This window comes from Palaemon carinicauda, chromosome 24 (assembly GCF_036898095.1).
Source record: "Palaemon carinicauda isolate YSFRI2023 chromosome 24, ASM3689809v2, whole genome shotgun sequence".
NCBI lineage: Eukaryota > Metazoa > Arthropoda > Malacostraca > Decapoda > Palaemonidae > Palaemon > Palaemon carinicauda.
This window is the reverse complement of record NC_090748.1, coordinates 106,973,543-106,988,542: the sequence shown is the minus strand read 5'-3', so window position 1 is coordinate 106,988,542 and position 15,000 is coordinate 106,973,543. Positions and strand designations below refer to the sequence as shown.

The window sequence follows — 15,000 nt, the reverse complement described above, 5'->3', positions numbered from 1 at the left end:
ATTCCTGCAAGTTTCATTACCCTACTATTAAGATTGTGGCCAGGAAGCTGTTCACAAATAAACAAACACACAAACAAATACACTAATTCCTGCAAGTTTCATTACTCTACAATTAAAATTGTGGCCAGTTAGCTATTCACAAACAAACACACACACTAATTCCTGCAAGTTTCATAACCCTGCGATTAAAATTGTGACCAGGAAGCTGTTAACAAACAAACACGCACAAACAAACAGACAAACATGGGCGAAAACATAACCCTCCTTCGAACTTCGTTGGCGGAGGTATTTAGAAAAGAACGAAAGGCCTACCTGGGTTGGCACCATTTCTAAATACGTAGGGCAAATCCTTGTACTGGATATAGTATTGTATGTGACCCATTTCGTGATGTGCTGTTATAAGGTCAACCATGTTGACCTTTGTACACTGCTTGATTCTGGAAGAAAGATTCATTTAAACTTTTACATTTCTAATTTCTATCTTTCATTCTTTCATTTGATTCTGGAAGAAGGATTCATTTCAAGTTTTACATTTTTTATTTCTATCTTTCATTCTTTCATTTGATTCTTGAAGAAGTTTTACATTTCTCATATTCATCTTTAATTCATTCATATATTCATTGGATTATTCATATGTATACGTTTATTGAATCAGAAGTGAATTGCTCAACTAAATTTTGTTTGACTTATTTATGAATTTAACTTTTATTTGTATATCTATTTGAGTTAGGATTTAGGTAAGTGGAGTATATAAATTACAATTCTGTTCGTACGTACTATTAGTTAAAAAAAATAATACATAAGGTTACTATTTAAAAGCACACCAGCTTGATAATACAGTATACATGTACATGAATATATACAATGTATGTATATATAGATACATAATTACACACACCCACACACGCATATATATATATATATATATATATATATATATATATATATATATACATTATGTATATATATATATATATATATATATATATATATATATATATATATATATATTGTGTGTGTATAATATGTGTGAATGTGTATGTATTCATACAGATATATATACATATATATATATATATATATATATATATATATATATATTGTGTGTGTATAATATGTGTGAATGTGTATATATATATATATATATATATATATATATATATATATATATATATATATATATATATGTATATATATAATATCTATGCTAGTGTGTGTGTATTCATACAGATACATACAGGATATATACATGCATTGATATGCAGTACATAGTATATATGCACATATATACTATATATGAGAGAGAGAGAGAGAGAGAGAGAGAGAGAGAGAGAGAGAGAGAGAGAGAGAGAGAGAGAGAGAGAGAGAGAGAGAGAGAGAGAGAATCACGCAATTATCTTTCCACCCTCTCCCATCCATACCTGAAATCCTTCCCGTTGCAGAAATCGAATGCTGAAGCGTGGCAGTTTACTTCTCTGTCTCCAGGATCCTCCAGGAGGGAGTGCTCCCAGAAGCTCTCTGGCATCCTGGTCAGGTTGAGGGAGGCGAAGAAGTCGTCTGATAGTTCGAACATCATTTTTGGCGTGTATCCCTGAGAAATAATGTTGTTGTTGTTATTGTTATTATTTGTAATGATGTGGGGTATAATGTATATGGTCTTCGTTCGTAAATAAATGCTTGTATGCATTAACACATGCCTACGCATGCACATACATCACGTATACTTAACATATAGACATAATATAAGTATACATAAATTATAAAGTATATATAAGTATACATAAATATATGTATATGTACATATACAGATCTGTACATTATATTTATATCTGTACATAAAATGTATAACTATATATATTATATATATATATATATATATATATATATATATATATATGATATTAAACGTGTCATGAAAATAATATAGCTATTCCTATATACTAGGATAATATTCCAATTTTAAGACATACATATTTAACATCAGAATAAATTAAACACCAAATAATTAATAACATCAATGGAAAAAATAAGGAAATATTTGGAATTATGCTTAGAATGTCAGCTGGACTAAAGTAATTGTAAGTAAAAAGGGTTCAACATGTTCAATAAATAAGATAGATGAAAAATAAGTTAACGAGTATGATTAAAAAAAAAAAAAAAAAAAAAAAAAAAAACTTTTACAAACATGCAAAGAATAGTCCTCAGAAAAGATATTATTACAAAAAACTAATACAAGATTTAAGAAATTAAATTAGCTACAAGACATGATACAGCACTAACCTGCTCAATCATCTGTGGCGTCACATCGAGGGAAACCTTATTTGGAAAAGGCATAAGGATGTCATATGTCAACCACTGCTGCGCCCACATGTTGCCCAAAAGGTGGGCGGGGATTGGCCCACGCTCTGTTACAACGCCCATGCCGTAGACCTGATGAAAATCAGAATGTTTTAGCTTTAAAGTATTCTATTATTGTTATCAGTGTCCTGAATACAAGGAGGTATTAACATATTAACTTTGGGTACACTTGGGCACAGTATTCTGTCTTATTTTTTTTTTTAGAAGTTTATATAGTTTATATATGAAAGATCTAATTTATTGTTTTAATTGTTTTTAAAATAATTTACTTATTGTTCATTAAATATCTTGCTGTTTATTTATTTCCTTTTTTTCTATCTTCAATGGGCTATTTTTCCCCTGTTGGAGCCCTTGGGCTTGTAGCATCCTGCTTCTCCAACTGGAGTTGTTGCGTAGCTGGTAACAACAACAACAACAATAATAATAATAATAATAATAATAACTAACAATATCAATAATAATAATAATGGTACTACTACTACTACTACTACTACTACTACTACTACTACTACTACTAATAATAATAATAAATTATGTTCGCATAGAACAATACTATATAGATCAAAACATGTTAACATAAGACAAAAGTTTAGTCAGAATTAAGAATTTAAAACACACACAGGAACGAATACATATAAGCGAGAATCAATACTAAAACAAACACGTTCTCTCTTTCAGTGGTCGATGAAGCTACGAGAGATGTCACCCAGCATATTATATCATTTATAAAATGTCGAAGGTCCACGAACCTAAAGTGTTTTTCGTCGAAGGTTCACGAACCTAAAGTGTTTTTTAATGGAGAAGTTACAGAGTCGCTTGGCGGCTAAATTAGAGAATGCGGGTAGTCGTATATCATAAGAGATGTTACTTGTCTCGCATTGTCGTTTGATGTCTTGTTATTGAATAACAGATACGTCAAATAGTAAGATTTAAGTCAGGGTCGTACCTATTCGCGTTTTGGTGCGATCGCTTTGTTGTGGGAAAAGCTTTCACGATTGTTGTGAAATATTTTAAAAGTTGATGCATTATTTTTTATTAGAAAAATTGTTACTGATGATAAAGAATTAGAAGGTATTTCTGTATTTTCCATTTAGCACCTGTGTCTGTACAATATTTATTTTACTAGGATATAGTAATGTTATGTCAACCGTTTGAAATAATGCAGTCCCTTTTTAGTTTTGACAAAGTTTCGCAAATTTCTTTCTTCATTCATTCTGAGATAAGTTGGGACATCTGCAATAATGTAATTGCAAATACTTAAGAAAACAGAATAAACTAGAAAAGCACTGAATGCAGACCTCCGCCACGGCAGGTTATTTAGTCGAGCTTTTGTTGGACCTTGACCTTGGACTTTCCAAATTGAATCACTTCCACGACTCAACAAAACAATTAATCCCTGAAAGTTTCATTACTTAGTAAAATTGTTACCTCCGCCACAGCAGCTTAATTCTGTCGCTCTTTTGCTCCACCTTGACCTTAACCTTTGACGTAGGACTTCCAAAATTGAATCACTTCTACGTCTTAACATAACAATTAATCCCCGAGAGTCTCCCTACTCTACTAATAAAATTGTGGCCAGAAAGTTGTTCACAAACAGACAAACAGGGTAAAAATATAACTGCCTCACATCATCGTTTTACAAACTCAAACTAGAAACTTTAATCTACAGATAAAAAAAGGGGGATAATAGCAAAATCGACATAATTACTTCTCTTAGCTTTCTCCTGGCGTAGGCGTGGAGTTGCTCGTAAAATGGTTTGAGTTGGTCCCAAACAACAGCTATTTCTTGTCGGAACCCTTCGGTCTCGTAGGCTGAGAGATCCATGTCACCCTGGTTGTCAAAACCTGAAAGATCGTACAGGGGCTCATACGTATGTCTGTCTATCATATTTACGTCTGTGTCTGTCTGTCTATCTAACACTTATGTCTGTCTGTCTGTCTGTCGAGCTCACACGTATGTCTGTGTCTCTCTGTCTGTCTGTCTGTCACACGTGTCTGTCACACTATGTCTATCTCACACGCATGTCTGTGTGTATCTATATATATTTCACACGTATTTCTATTAGTCTGTCTATTTATCTAACTCACACGTATGTGTGTCTGTCTATCTCACACGTACGTCTGTCTGTCTGTCTATCTCACACGTACGTCTGTCTGTCTGTCTGTCTCACACGTATGTGCCTGTCTGTCTGTCTGTCTGTCTCACACGTATGTGTCTGTCTCTCTGTGTCTATCTATCTCAAACGTATGTCTGTCCGTGTCTGTCTGTGTCTGTCTGTCTGTCTCACACTTATGTCTATCTATATATCTCACACGTATGTCTGTCTGTCTGTCTATCTCACACGTATGTCTATCTATCTATCTATCTTACACGTATGTGTCTGTCTGTCTATCTATCTATCTCGCACTGATGTCTATCTATCTATCTCACACGTATGTCTGTCTGTCTGTCTATCTATCTCACACGTATGTCTATCTGTCTGTCTGTCTATCTATCTATCTCACACGTATGTCTGTCTGTCTAGCTATCTTACACTTATGTCTGTATGTCTGTCGGTACCTCACACGTATGTCTGACTGTCTGTCTATCTCTATCTCACACGTATGTCTGTGTCAGTCTATCTATATGTCTATATCACACGTCTGTCTGTCTGTCTGTCTGTCTGTCTATCTATCTATCTCGCATGTCTGCCTGTCTAACTGTCTATCTCACACGTATGTGTCTATCTCACAGGTACAGTATATCGGTCTGTCTATCTCACACGTATGTCTGTGTGTGTCTGTCTGTGTCTCTCTATCTCACACGTATGTCTGTCTGTCTGTATCACACATGTATGTATGTATGTATCTATCTATCATCTATCTATCTATCTATTTATAATTCTCGTTTATATCATCTAAAGTTATGGCATCAAATGAAATTTTTTGTTCCTCACAATATTATAGAACTGAAAATATTTGTCCCCGACTTTGATTTCATCTCTTCATATGAATGTAAAACTGAAAATATCTAAGGCTTAGTATTTTTCTTATTTTCTCCCAAAATTGTAAAACTAAAAATATTGGTCACCAAATTTTCCTTTGTATGTTATAAAACTGAAGATATTAGTCTCCGTATTTTATCTTATTTTCTCATAAATTGCAAAACTGAAAATATTAGTTACCAAATTTTCATAAAACTGAAAATACTAGTCTCAGTATTTTACTAATTTTACTCATATCGGGACGGAAATCTGGTCAACCCCAAAAATGCTCTAAGCCAATTTAAAGGATTTTAATCCTCGTAATCTACGACAAAAGGACTCCATCTTACCGTTCAGTTTAGCAGCTTTATTTGCCAGAGGAATAAAATCGCGGTAATGCTGCCTGACCAGTTTTCCAGAATGGTCTCGCCATGTCTTCCAGACATGAGTCAGCTCTTCGTTGTCACGACTGGTCTTCAAGATCTCGGACAGGTCTGGTGGGAAGAAATACAAATGAGTAACAAAACTGAAATAAAATACACGATTTATGGTCGCATTTAATTAGTATTAATGTTATTTACGCGGTTATTTATTCGTAATAAATGTTTTATTTACGCTATAAATGTTTTTCCTGGTCTTCAAGATCTCGGACATGTAAGAATGTGGAAAAATGAAACTGAGTGACAAACTTAAAACACATTTTTAGATCACATTTGATTGATATTAATGTTATTTACATGGTTTGTCATTCGTAATAAATGTTCGATTTACGCTATAATTATTTACATGGTTATTCATTCGCAATATATGCTCGATTTACGTTATATTTGTTATTTATATGGTTATTTATTCGTAGTAAATGTTTGATTTACGCTATAACTGTTATTTATATAGTTATTTATTCGTAATAAATGTTCGATTTACGCTATAATTGTTATTTACATGGTTATTTATTCCTAATAAATGTTCGATTTACGCTATAACTTATTTACAGAGTTATTTATTCGTATTAATGTTCGATTTACGCTATAATTCTTATTTACATTGTTATTTATTCGTAATAAAAGTTTTATTTATGCTGTAAACTTTTTTCCTAGACTTCGAGATCTCGGGCAAATCTAGTGTGAAAAAATAGAACAGATATTAAACTGAAAAATTGCTTTTGATTGCATTTAATTTGCATTAATGTTATTTACATGGTTACTTATCCGTAATTCTGGTTAAAACCAGTTTTTTACTTGAAGATCGAAAACTAAACAATTTCACTTTAATACGTTAGTAGTTTATTTGATACACTTAAGTTTAACCCATTAGTTTGTAATTTGCTTTACCTTATGTATGTGTTTGTTTGTATATGCTAGTTTACTTGTGTTTGAGAGTTTGTAACCTATTCGCCCATTTTATCCAAGTTCCAAGTATGCTAAGAGATTTCACCTTAACAATCTATTCATTATATCCCTTACCTAGCATCTATGACCGTATATATTATAACGCCAATCAGAGGAATAAATGAATATTTCACATGCCTACATGGCAGTACAGGATTAGAAATGAAACTATAAGAGAGATTACTCGAGTATCAAAAGGGCGAGATCATAGTGAGAGATAAATGGAGATAGTTTGGTCATGCTCTTCGCACTCCAAAAGAGAGATTAGGTCACCAAACTTTTAACTGGGCTCTACAAGGCACTAAAAGAGTTGGGAGAACCAAGTCTACATGGCTGAGGACAATAAAGTAGATGATGATGAATGGAGAAGTATTAATTTAATAGCTCAAGATAGAGTGCGACGGGCGAAATCTCACCGATGCCCTTTGCGTTAATAGGCATAGGAAGAGATGATGATGATGATGATGATGATGATAATGATTCCTATATGTTGTCAACACTATGATATGATTTACCTAAACTATTATTCATCATTCGTGTACATGTCTTCCCATTGCAGTTTTTCTCTTGCTAAAATTTTCTTTAATTTTTCTCATCTCAAGGTATTTAAAATTCTCTCCAAACTTTGCAGATTCTCATTTCTATTACCAATGTAAATTTTATTTGACCAAAATATAAACCAAATCTACAGTTTAGATTAACCTCGTCTTGTATTGATGACGTATGTCTATTTCTCTAATGTATTTTCATGTTCCCATTTCAAGTTATCTGCTACACATTAAACATACAAAGACAACATCACTAAAACATTAAACACATGCATTAAAATCTTGATGCCTGGTAATTCCTATCTGAGCAAGGGTGAACAACAACAACAACAACAACAACAAATGCAGCCGTTTCTAGTCCACTGCTGAACAAAGGAGTGGTTTGGCCAGTTTTCATAACCTCACTGGCTAACAACAACAACAACAACAAATGCAGCCGTTTCTAGTCCACTGCTGAACAAAGGAGTGGTTTGGCCAGTTTTCATAACCTCACTGGCTAACAACAACAACAACAACAAATGCAGCCGTTTCTAGTCCACTGCTGGAGAAAGGAGTGGTTTGGCCAGTTTTCATAACCTCACTGGCTAACAACAACAACAACAACAACAACAAATGCAGCCGTTTCTAGTCCACTGCTGGAGAAAGGAGTGGTTTTGCCAGTTTTCATAACCTCACTGGCTAACAACAACAACAACAACAACAAATGCAGCCGTTTCTAGTCCACTGCATGACTAAGGAGTGGTTTGTCCAGTTTCCATAATCTCACTGGCTAACTAGCCCCTAATTAGTACAACTTTTCTGATCATGGCGATACACAAACCATTTCACCATGTTAAGGTATCCCAACTCGTAAACAGTTAGTTTTTTAATAGAAAGGGATTTACTATTGACTAATATATGATTTCAAAATTATCTGGAATGCTCTTTTTACTTAGAAAGAAACTAATACAGGAATATTACCTTTAGAAAGAGTTAAATCGCATTTACTTGGATCCTTGTAACTGCACACCTTTGCGGTATGGTAGATAGTAGACATTTCGGTGGTCACTCTGGTATACTGTAAACAATGAAGAAGTATGTTATAGACCCAATTAAATCTTTAATAATAATGAATTTCTTTTTTTTTTTTTTTAAATCAGATTATATAATTTAGTTTCAACTTTATATACATACATATACATATACTTATTTATTTATAAGCAAAGAAGTTCTCATATAAATACGATTAGATAAATAACTGTACATATAAATACACACATATACATAGTATTTTATAGAATTACATACGTACATACATACATACATACATACATACATACATACAGACATTATATATATATATATATATACATATATATATATATATATATATATATATATATATATATATATATATATATATATATATATATATATATATAGAGAGAGAGAGAGAGAGAGAGAGAGAGAGAGAGAGAGAGAGAGAGAGAGAGAGAGAGAGAGAGAGAGAGAGAGAGAAACTGTGTAGAGTGCATGTTTTCATGTTTTCCTGGAGGCATAGGCTTACAGGTAGGCTAAGAACGAGACGCTTGGAAGGTAATATTGAACAAGTCTCTTAGGAAAAAAAAAAAAAAAAAAAAAAAAAAAAAAAAAGCGAACCAATTTTGTGAGATTCCTTACCTCCTTGAGTTCCTCGTCAGACAAAGCCGTTGAACCAAGAACAGACATTTCCTTAAACTGCCTGAGTAATCTTTCATCGTTCAATACTTTCCTTACACTTGACCATTTTTGAAGTCGTGACCAGGACTCCCTTTGAAGGTCAGCGAATTTCAGCTTGGATTGAAGCTGTTGGATAATAATAATAATAATAATAATAATAATAATAATAATAATAATAATAATAATAATAATAATAATAATAATAATCATCTACTTTAACTGTTAATTACTAGACGACCATGTTAGATTTTTAGCCAGGAACCTACAGCCTGTACCGAGTGGGCCATCTTTCTAAATAATAAATGATTCAGTAGATATTAAACAAAAATACACACACACACACACACACACACATACACACACACACACACACACACACACACACAAAGAGTACACTCATTCATATACACATATTGTAGCTTAGCTAATAATAATAATAATAATAATAATAATAATAATAATAATAATAATAATGGCAATTATTTCAATGTGTTTACATAGTGCACAAGTTAAAATTTTTGTCACCTTAAATCTCTTGGATATAATTTATGGATAAAGCATATATGAGTCCAAGTTAAACAGCGATATACTCACCAATAGTTCCCTGTTATGGTCCGTTATATTAGTGTTATATTCCCAGAGAATATGGACGAGATTAGAGCATTCTTTTTCCAATATGGTGTTTTCGTCTCTGAGGAACCTGGCGGCTGCGTTAAGAACTATTTGACGTTCGACTTGTACGTGACCTGTGATTGGAAACAATATAGGTTATACGTATTTATAATTGAAAACAATATGCTATACGTATTTGTAAGAGTGGTTTATCAGTAGTATCTACTGTATCGTGATGTCTATGATATAATAAAGCTGATGATATCTTATTTAATACAAGAAATAGGAAAATATGGAATGTTAATTGATTAGCTGTTGAAACATTGGATAAAATTTTGCCCATGAACTGAAATTATTAGGGAATCTTAGAGAAAAATAATAAACTTCCATTTTATTTACGTATGCTTTATATATCTTTTATTATAATATTCATAAGTATAATAAATCCCTCATGTCTTTTAAAGTCTTTATTGATAATAAAATGTAAATAAACAACTTATAAAGATTCAAACGCTTTGTATTCAAGTTTAAAATTCTTATATGGAAAAATAAGGAATACTATACATAAGTCAGAATTAGCTTATGATATCTATTATATGATGACAAGCAAAATTTGCCCTATCAATCAACGTTCTTGTTAAGAAATTACCCTATTTAATTCAGTGATAGGCATAATCAATCTCTATTAGGTTACCCTTAAATTGAGGGGGGGCCCGATTGGAATTTACGTTTTCTTTATTGTTTTCACAGTAGAAAATGAAATATTTAAAGGTACACTATAATAAATATCATCTGCATGCTCTCTCTCTCTCTCTCTCTCTCTCTCTCTCTCTCTCTCTCTCCTCTCTCTCTCTCTCCTCTCTCTCTCTCCTCTCTCCTCTCTCTCTCCTCTCTCTCTCTCTCTCTCTCATATATGAGGCGGCCCTGGTATGTTAAAGTTTCTATCGATACGCAATTGGGCGAAAATAGTTTTTCATTCAAAGTAAGTTCCACCGGTAACAATATTCACTAATTAGATCTTCAAACAATGTTTGGGGATCAAATACTATATACACATAAGAAATTCACTAAAATGATCAGCATATTAATCATAATTAAACCGAATGAGTGGATGAATTTCTTTTTGAGAGCGCTCTGGTCAGAAATATGTCGAGATTCAGTTGTGGTAGGAACATTCATCTTTCCCTCATTCTCATATTTGCCAGTTTAATAGGAATATGTTCAGCTTATCAGTAGAAGAAATAAATAATTCATGAGGTATAAAATCAGCTTCACTGAAAGAAACATCTAGGATAATGACGTAAAGTCTTTGTAACAGAATCACACAGACTATACGCATATGATTTTTTTTCCTTTATGTCATAACCAAGAAAGCGACACTGACTATCATATCTAATTTCTTAATAGAAATGTCAGGAATCCAGGCATATGTAACACCAAAATACTCATGTGACTCACATAAGGTCTTCCAGAATACATTTCACAAGGTGTGCGATTTTTATTTGCTGTATAAGCTGTATTTTCAACAGTCTCTGCTCAGAATGCTAGGTAAATATGAGTGTGATAACATAACTTGTAAGTTTTAACCTTAAATACCATCACAAGAATAGGGGAAGCCCTCTGAAATTACTGTTGAGCATAAATGTATGGAACCTCTCTCATCTGGGGGCCTGAATTCTTTCTGCCCGAAAAAAAAGGACAGTAAATCAAAGCAATTATATTAATACATACACACAGTATATAGATATAGATATATGTGTATATATAGTGTATAGCAAGAACTGAGCTAGCATACACTATCTGACAGTTGAATATGCCTACTGCAGTGACTTCTCTGTCCGAAATATTTGAGTGTCACAATCTCGGTGGGGGGTGGGGGCTGGGTAGCCCTCCAGTCCCCCAGTCTCTTACCCCTATGCTGTTGAGATAATGATGCTCTTCTGCTGATATCAGTCGTTCAATCACAGTAGCCTAACAAGCCCTTGGTCTTTAAAAAGTGCTGCATTTGAAAATTCCAAATCAGTCACATTCAATGCATCCAGTTTTCGTAATTGTCTAGTTATCCTCCATCTCTATTCAGGTATAAATAACGCATAAGAGACGGAATTACTAACAGCTTCCTTTCTTTGATGAGAGGAAGTAATCACAATTTTCGATGAATTAACTAACTGGGTCCATAAGGACATAAAATAAACATATCGAAAAAGATTCAGTTTACGAAAACGCTGTAAACAGTGCATGGTTGAAAACTTGTAACACGTAGCTCTTCAGATATATGTCACCGTACTTTTAACACAACACACTAAAGATGCTTAAAGGTATATATAAACATTATATAAAAACCCTGAATTGATATTCAGTGAACATTAGTTAGAAAACAATGATCGTAAAGTTGTCTTTAAGCAAACAAGTGCCATCTGTTGGCCCGAGTTAGTACCATAATTGATGAAACTTTATTTGCCTTTTTAGAAAATTAAGTCAAAATATTCAATAAAAAGACCAGATTCAGTAATAATATACGGAGTGAGAACAAACTGCTCAAGATTAAACGAAGGAACAAGGTATAAGTAAAGAGCGAAGAAAACTACAGGAATTAAAGCAACCATAAGAAGAAGAAAAAAAGAAAGAAAAGAAATTTACTTTTTTACAGCGAGAAGAAAAACTTAATTAAAGCAGCCCAATGAAGATGAGAAGAATATTAATGGAAATGTGTGATTTAGGGACTGTGGAACAAAAAGAAAGAAAATGAAGGATATGATGAATTTAGAAGAAGTGGGAAAGGGACTCAAAGAACTAAGTAAAAAAGAATGGGGAGAAGGAGACGATGAAAAAAGAGCCGATGAAAAGGTAAACATCTGGACTTGACCTTGAACTATGACTGTGATCTTTGGTGCCTCTTATCACACAGTCTTAAATATCTTCCTCTTTTTTTTTTTCTAAAGTTTTTATAGTTTATATATGAAATATTTATTTTAATGTTGTTACTGTTCTTAAAATATCTTATATTAATTGTTATGTACTTTTCTTGTAGTTTCCTTATTTCCTTTTCTCACTGGATTATTTTCCTTGTTGGAGCCCTCGGGCTTATAGCATTCTGCTTTTCCTACTATGGTTGTAGCTTAGTTAGTAATAATAATAATAATAATAATAATAATAATAATAATAATAATAATAATAATAATAATAATAATAATAACAATAATAATAATATATGGAAAACTTCTAGCAACTGTAATCACTTTAAAAGTAAGAATGATAATGATAATAAAAATATTGAAAATAATATTATTAACCACAACAAAAATAATCATGATTAACAGCAACATTGATATTAATTATTATTATCACTAGCTAAGCTACAACCATAGTAGGAAAAGCAGGATGCTATAAGCCCAAGGGCTCCAGTAGGAAAAAATAGCTCAGTGAGGAAAGGAATTTGGGAAATAAATGAACTACAAGAGAAGTAATGAACAATTAGAATGTAATATATTAAGAACAGTAGCAACATTAAGATATATCATTTACTAGCCAAGCTACAACCATTGTAGGAAAAGCAGTATGCTATAAGCCCGAGGGTTCTAACAGGGAAAAATAGCTCAGTGAGGAAAGGAATGAAGGCGATAAATGAACTACAAGAGAAGTAATGAATAATTAGAATATAACATCTTAAGAACATTAGCATCATTAAGATATATCTTAATTATATATACTATAAAAAAAAAAAAATTATAGTAAGGAGGATAAAAGGGTGGGGGGACTTATTTTAATATCATAACATTTTATAGCCTTTTATTAAGGCTTAAACGCCATAGGTTATGATGTGGGATATGCTCAAAGAGTTGGGGTTGGTGAACTCATTGCAGAAGATTCACTGTACAGAATAAAGCCGTTAAATTCTGTGTTTGTTTACTCTACACATGACTGGCCCTGACCAGTAGAGAGTTGCTGATCATGGTAATACGCAAAAAAATTCACCACGTTAAGGCATTTCCACTCAGAAGGGGATATGTATGTATGTATGTATGTATGTATGTATGTATGTATGTATGTATGTATATATATATATATATATATATATATATATATATATATATATATATATATATATATATGTATGTATATATAAATATATATATATATATATATATATATATATATATATATATATATATATATATATATATATATATATATACTGTATATTTATATATATATATATATATATATATATATATATATATATATATATATATATATATATATGTATATATATACATATACACACATTTATATATACATATATCTATCTATCTATCTATCTACCTATCTACATATATATATATATATATATATATATATATATATATATATATATATATATATATATATATATATATATATATCAATGAAATCATAAATCAATAATAGTGTTTTCATTTAATTTTTATCACGAAAAATAGAAACGATTATGCATTCAACTAACAACAACACGTTTGTTTAGTTCACTATTCTATTATTTTTTTCCATTTCCAGGGATACCGCAAACCAAAATATATCCAGCATATAAAATGACATACCGCAACTGTATGTTCAACAAGAATTGAAATCTTGTGAATGTCTTGTCTTCCGCTGGCTTAGATTAGAGTTCTATTGCTTGAGGGTACACTCGGGTACACATTTCTATCTTATTTCTCTTCCTCTTGTTTTTATGATGTTTTTATAGTTTATATAGGAAATATTTATTTTAATGTTACTACTGTTCTTAAAATATTCTATTTTTCCTAGTATCCTTTCTTCAGTGGGCTATTTTCTATGTTGGAGCCCCTGGGCTTATAGCATCCAGCTTTTCCAACTAGGTTTATAGCTTAGCAAGTAATAATAATAATAGTGATAATAATAATATCTAAAACAAACCACTGTGTAACTAAGTCTTACCTCAATAGAAAAGAGATTTGGAATTCTAAAAATGCGAATATCTATAAAAAAAAAACTCGAGAGTCCAGCGAATTGAAGTCTTAAAAAAGATTTTTCCCCTATTGGAGCCCTTGTTCTTATAGCATCTTGCTTTCCCAACTAGGGTTGTAGCTTGGCTAGTAGTAGTAGTAATAATAATAATAATAATAATAATAATAATAATAATAATAATAATAATCTGCAAATCAACAGACCAATCAAAGATAATAATTAACACCAACGTCTTAATATTTCCTTACTTATCTCCGATTCCTGGCCTTGAATCCCCGAAGTCCACAGAGTGATCAACGCCAAAACAGCCACCACCGCCATCTTCTTCTTCTTCATTTGGCGATGGAACTCCGCTGAATGGAGGTGTCAGTGGCTCTTCCACTCCAGCATGCCTCAGGAGTCTGGAAGACTTGAGCTTGAACCAGCCTTGGTAACAGCTGAGACAGGTTTGAGTCGATACTCAAGGAA

General features: G+C 32.1%; 1 protein-coding gene across 2 annotated transcripts in view; it reads right to left on the bottom strand.

Moving 5' to 3' along the window:
• LOC137617949 (angiotensin-converting enzyme-like) overlaps positions 1-14,966 on the bottom strand; it is a 29,693-nt gene extending 14,727 nt beyond the window's left edge. The window contains exons 1-9 of one of the 2 annotated variants that reach the window (XM_068347885.1): positions 14,781-14,966; positions 9,550-9,701; positions 8,917-9,081; positions 8,218-8,314; positions 5,672-5,815; positions 4,067-4,203; positions 2,281-2,430; positions 1,422-1,591; positions 313-437 (exon numbers count right to left, since the gene is read on the bottom strand). In XM_068347885.1, the coding sequence (XP_068203986.1) occupies positions 313-437; positions 1,422-1,591; positions 2,281-2,430; positions 4,067-4,203; positions 5,672-5,815; positions 8,218-8,314; positions 8,917-9,081; positions 9,550-9,701; positions 14,781-14,868 (1,228 nt within the window). In that variant the 5' untranslated portion in view covers positions 14,869-14,966. Of the gene's footprint in view, positions 1-312; positions 438-1,421; positions 1,592-2,280; positions 2,431-4,066; positions 4,204-5,671; positions 5,816-8,217; positions 8,315-8,916; positions 9,082-9,549; positions 9,702-11,362; positions 11,488-14,780 lie in introns of those variants that run through there. The other variant, XM_068347886.1, reaches the window with a different exon arrangement.
• Positions 14,967-15,000: the final 34 nt, after the last annotated feature.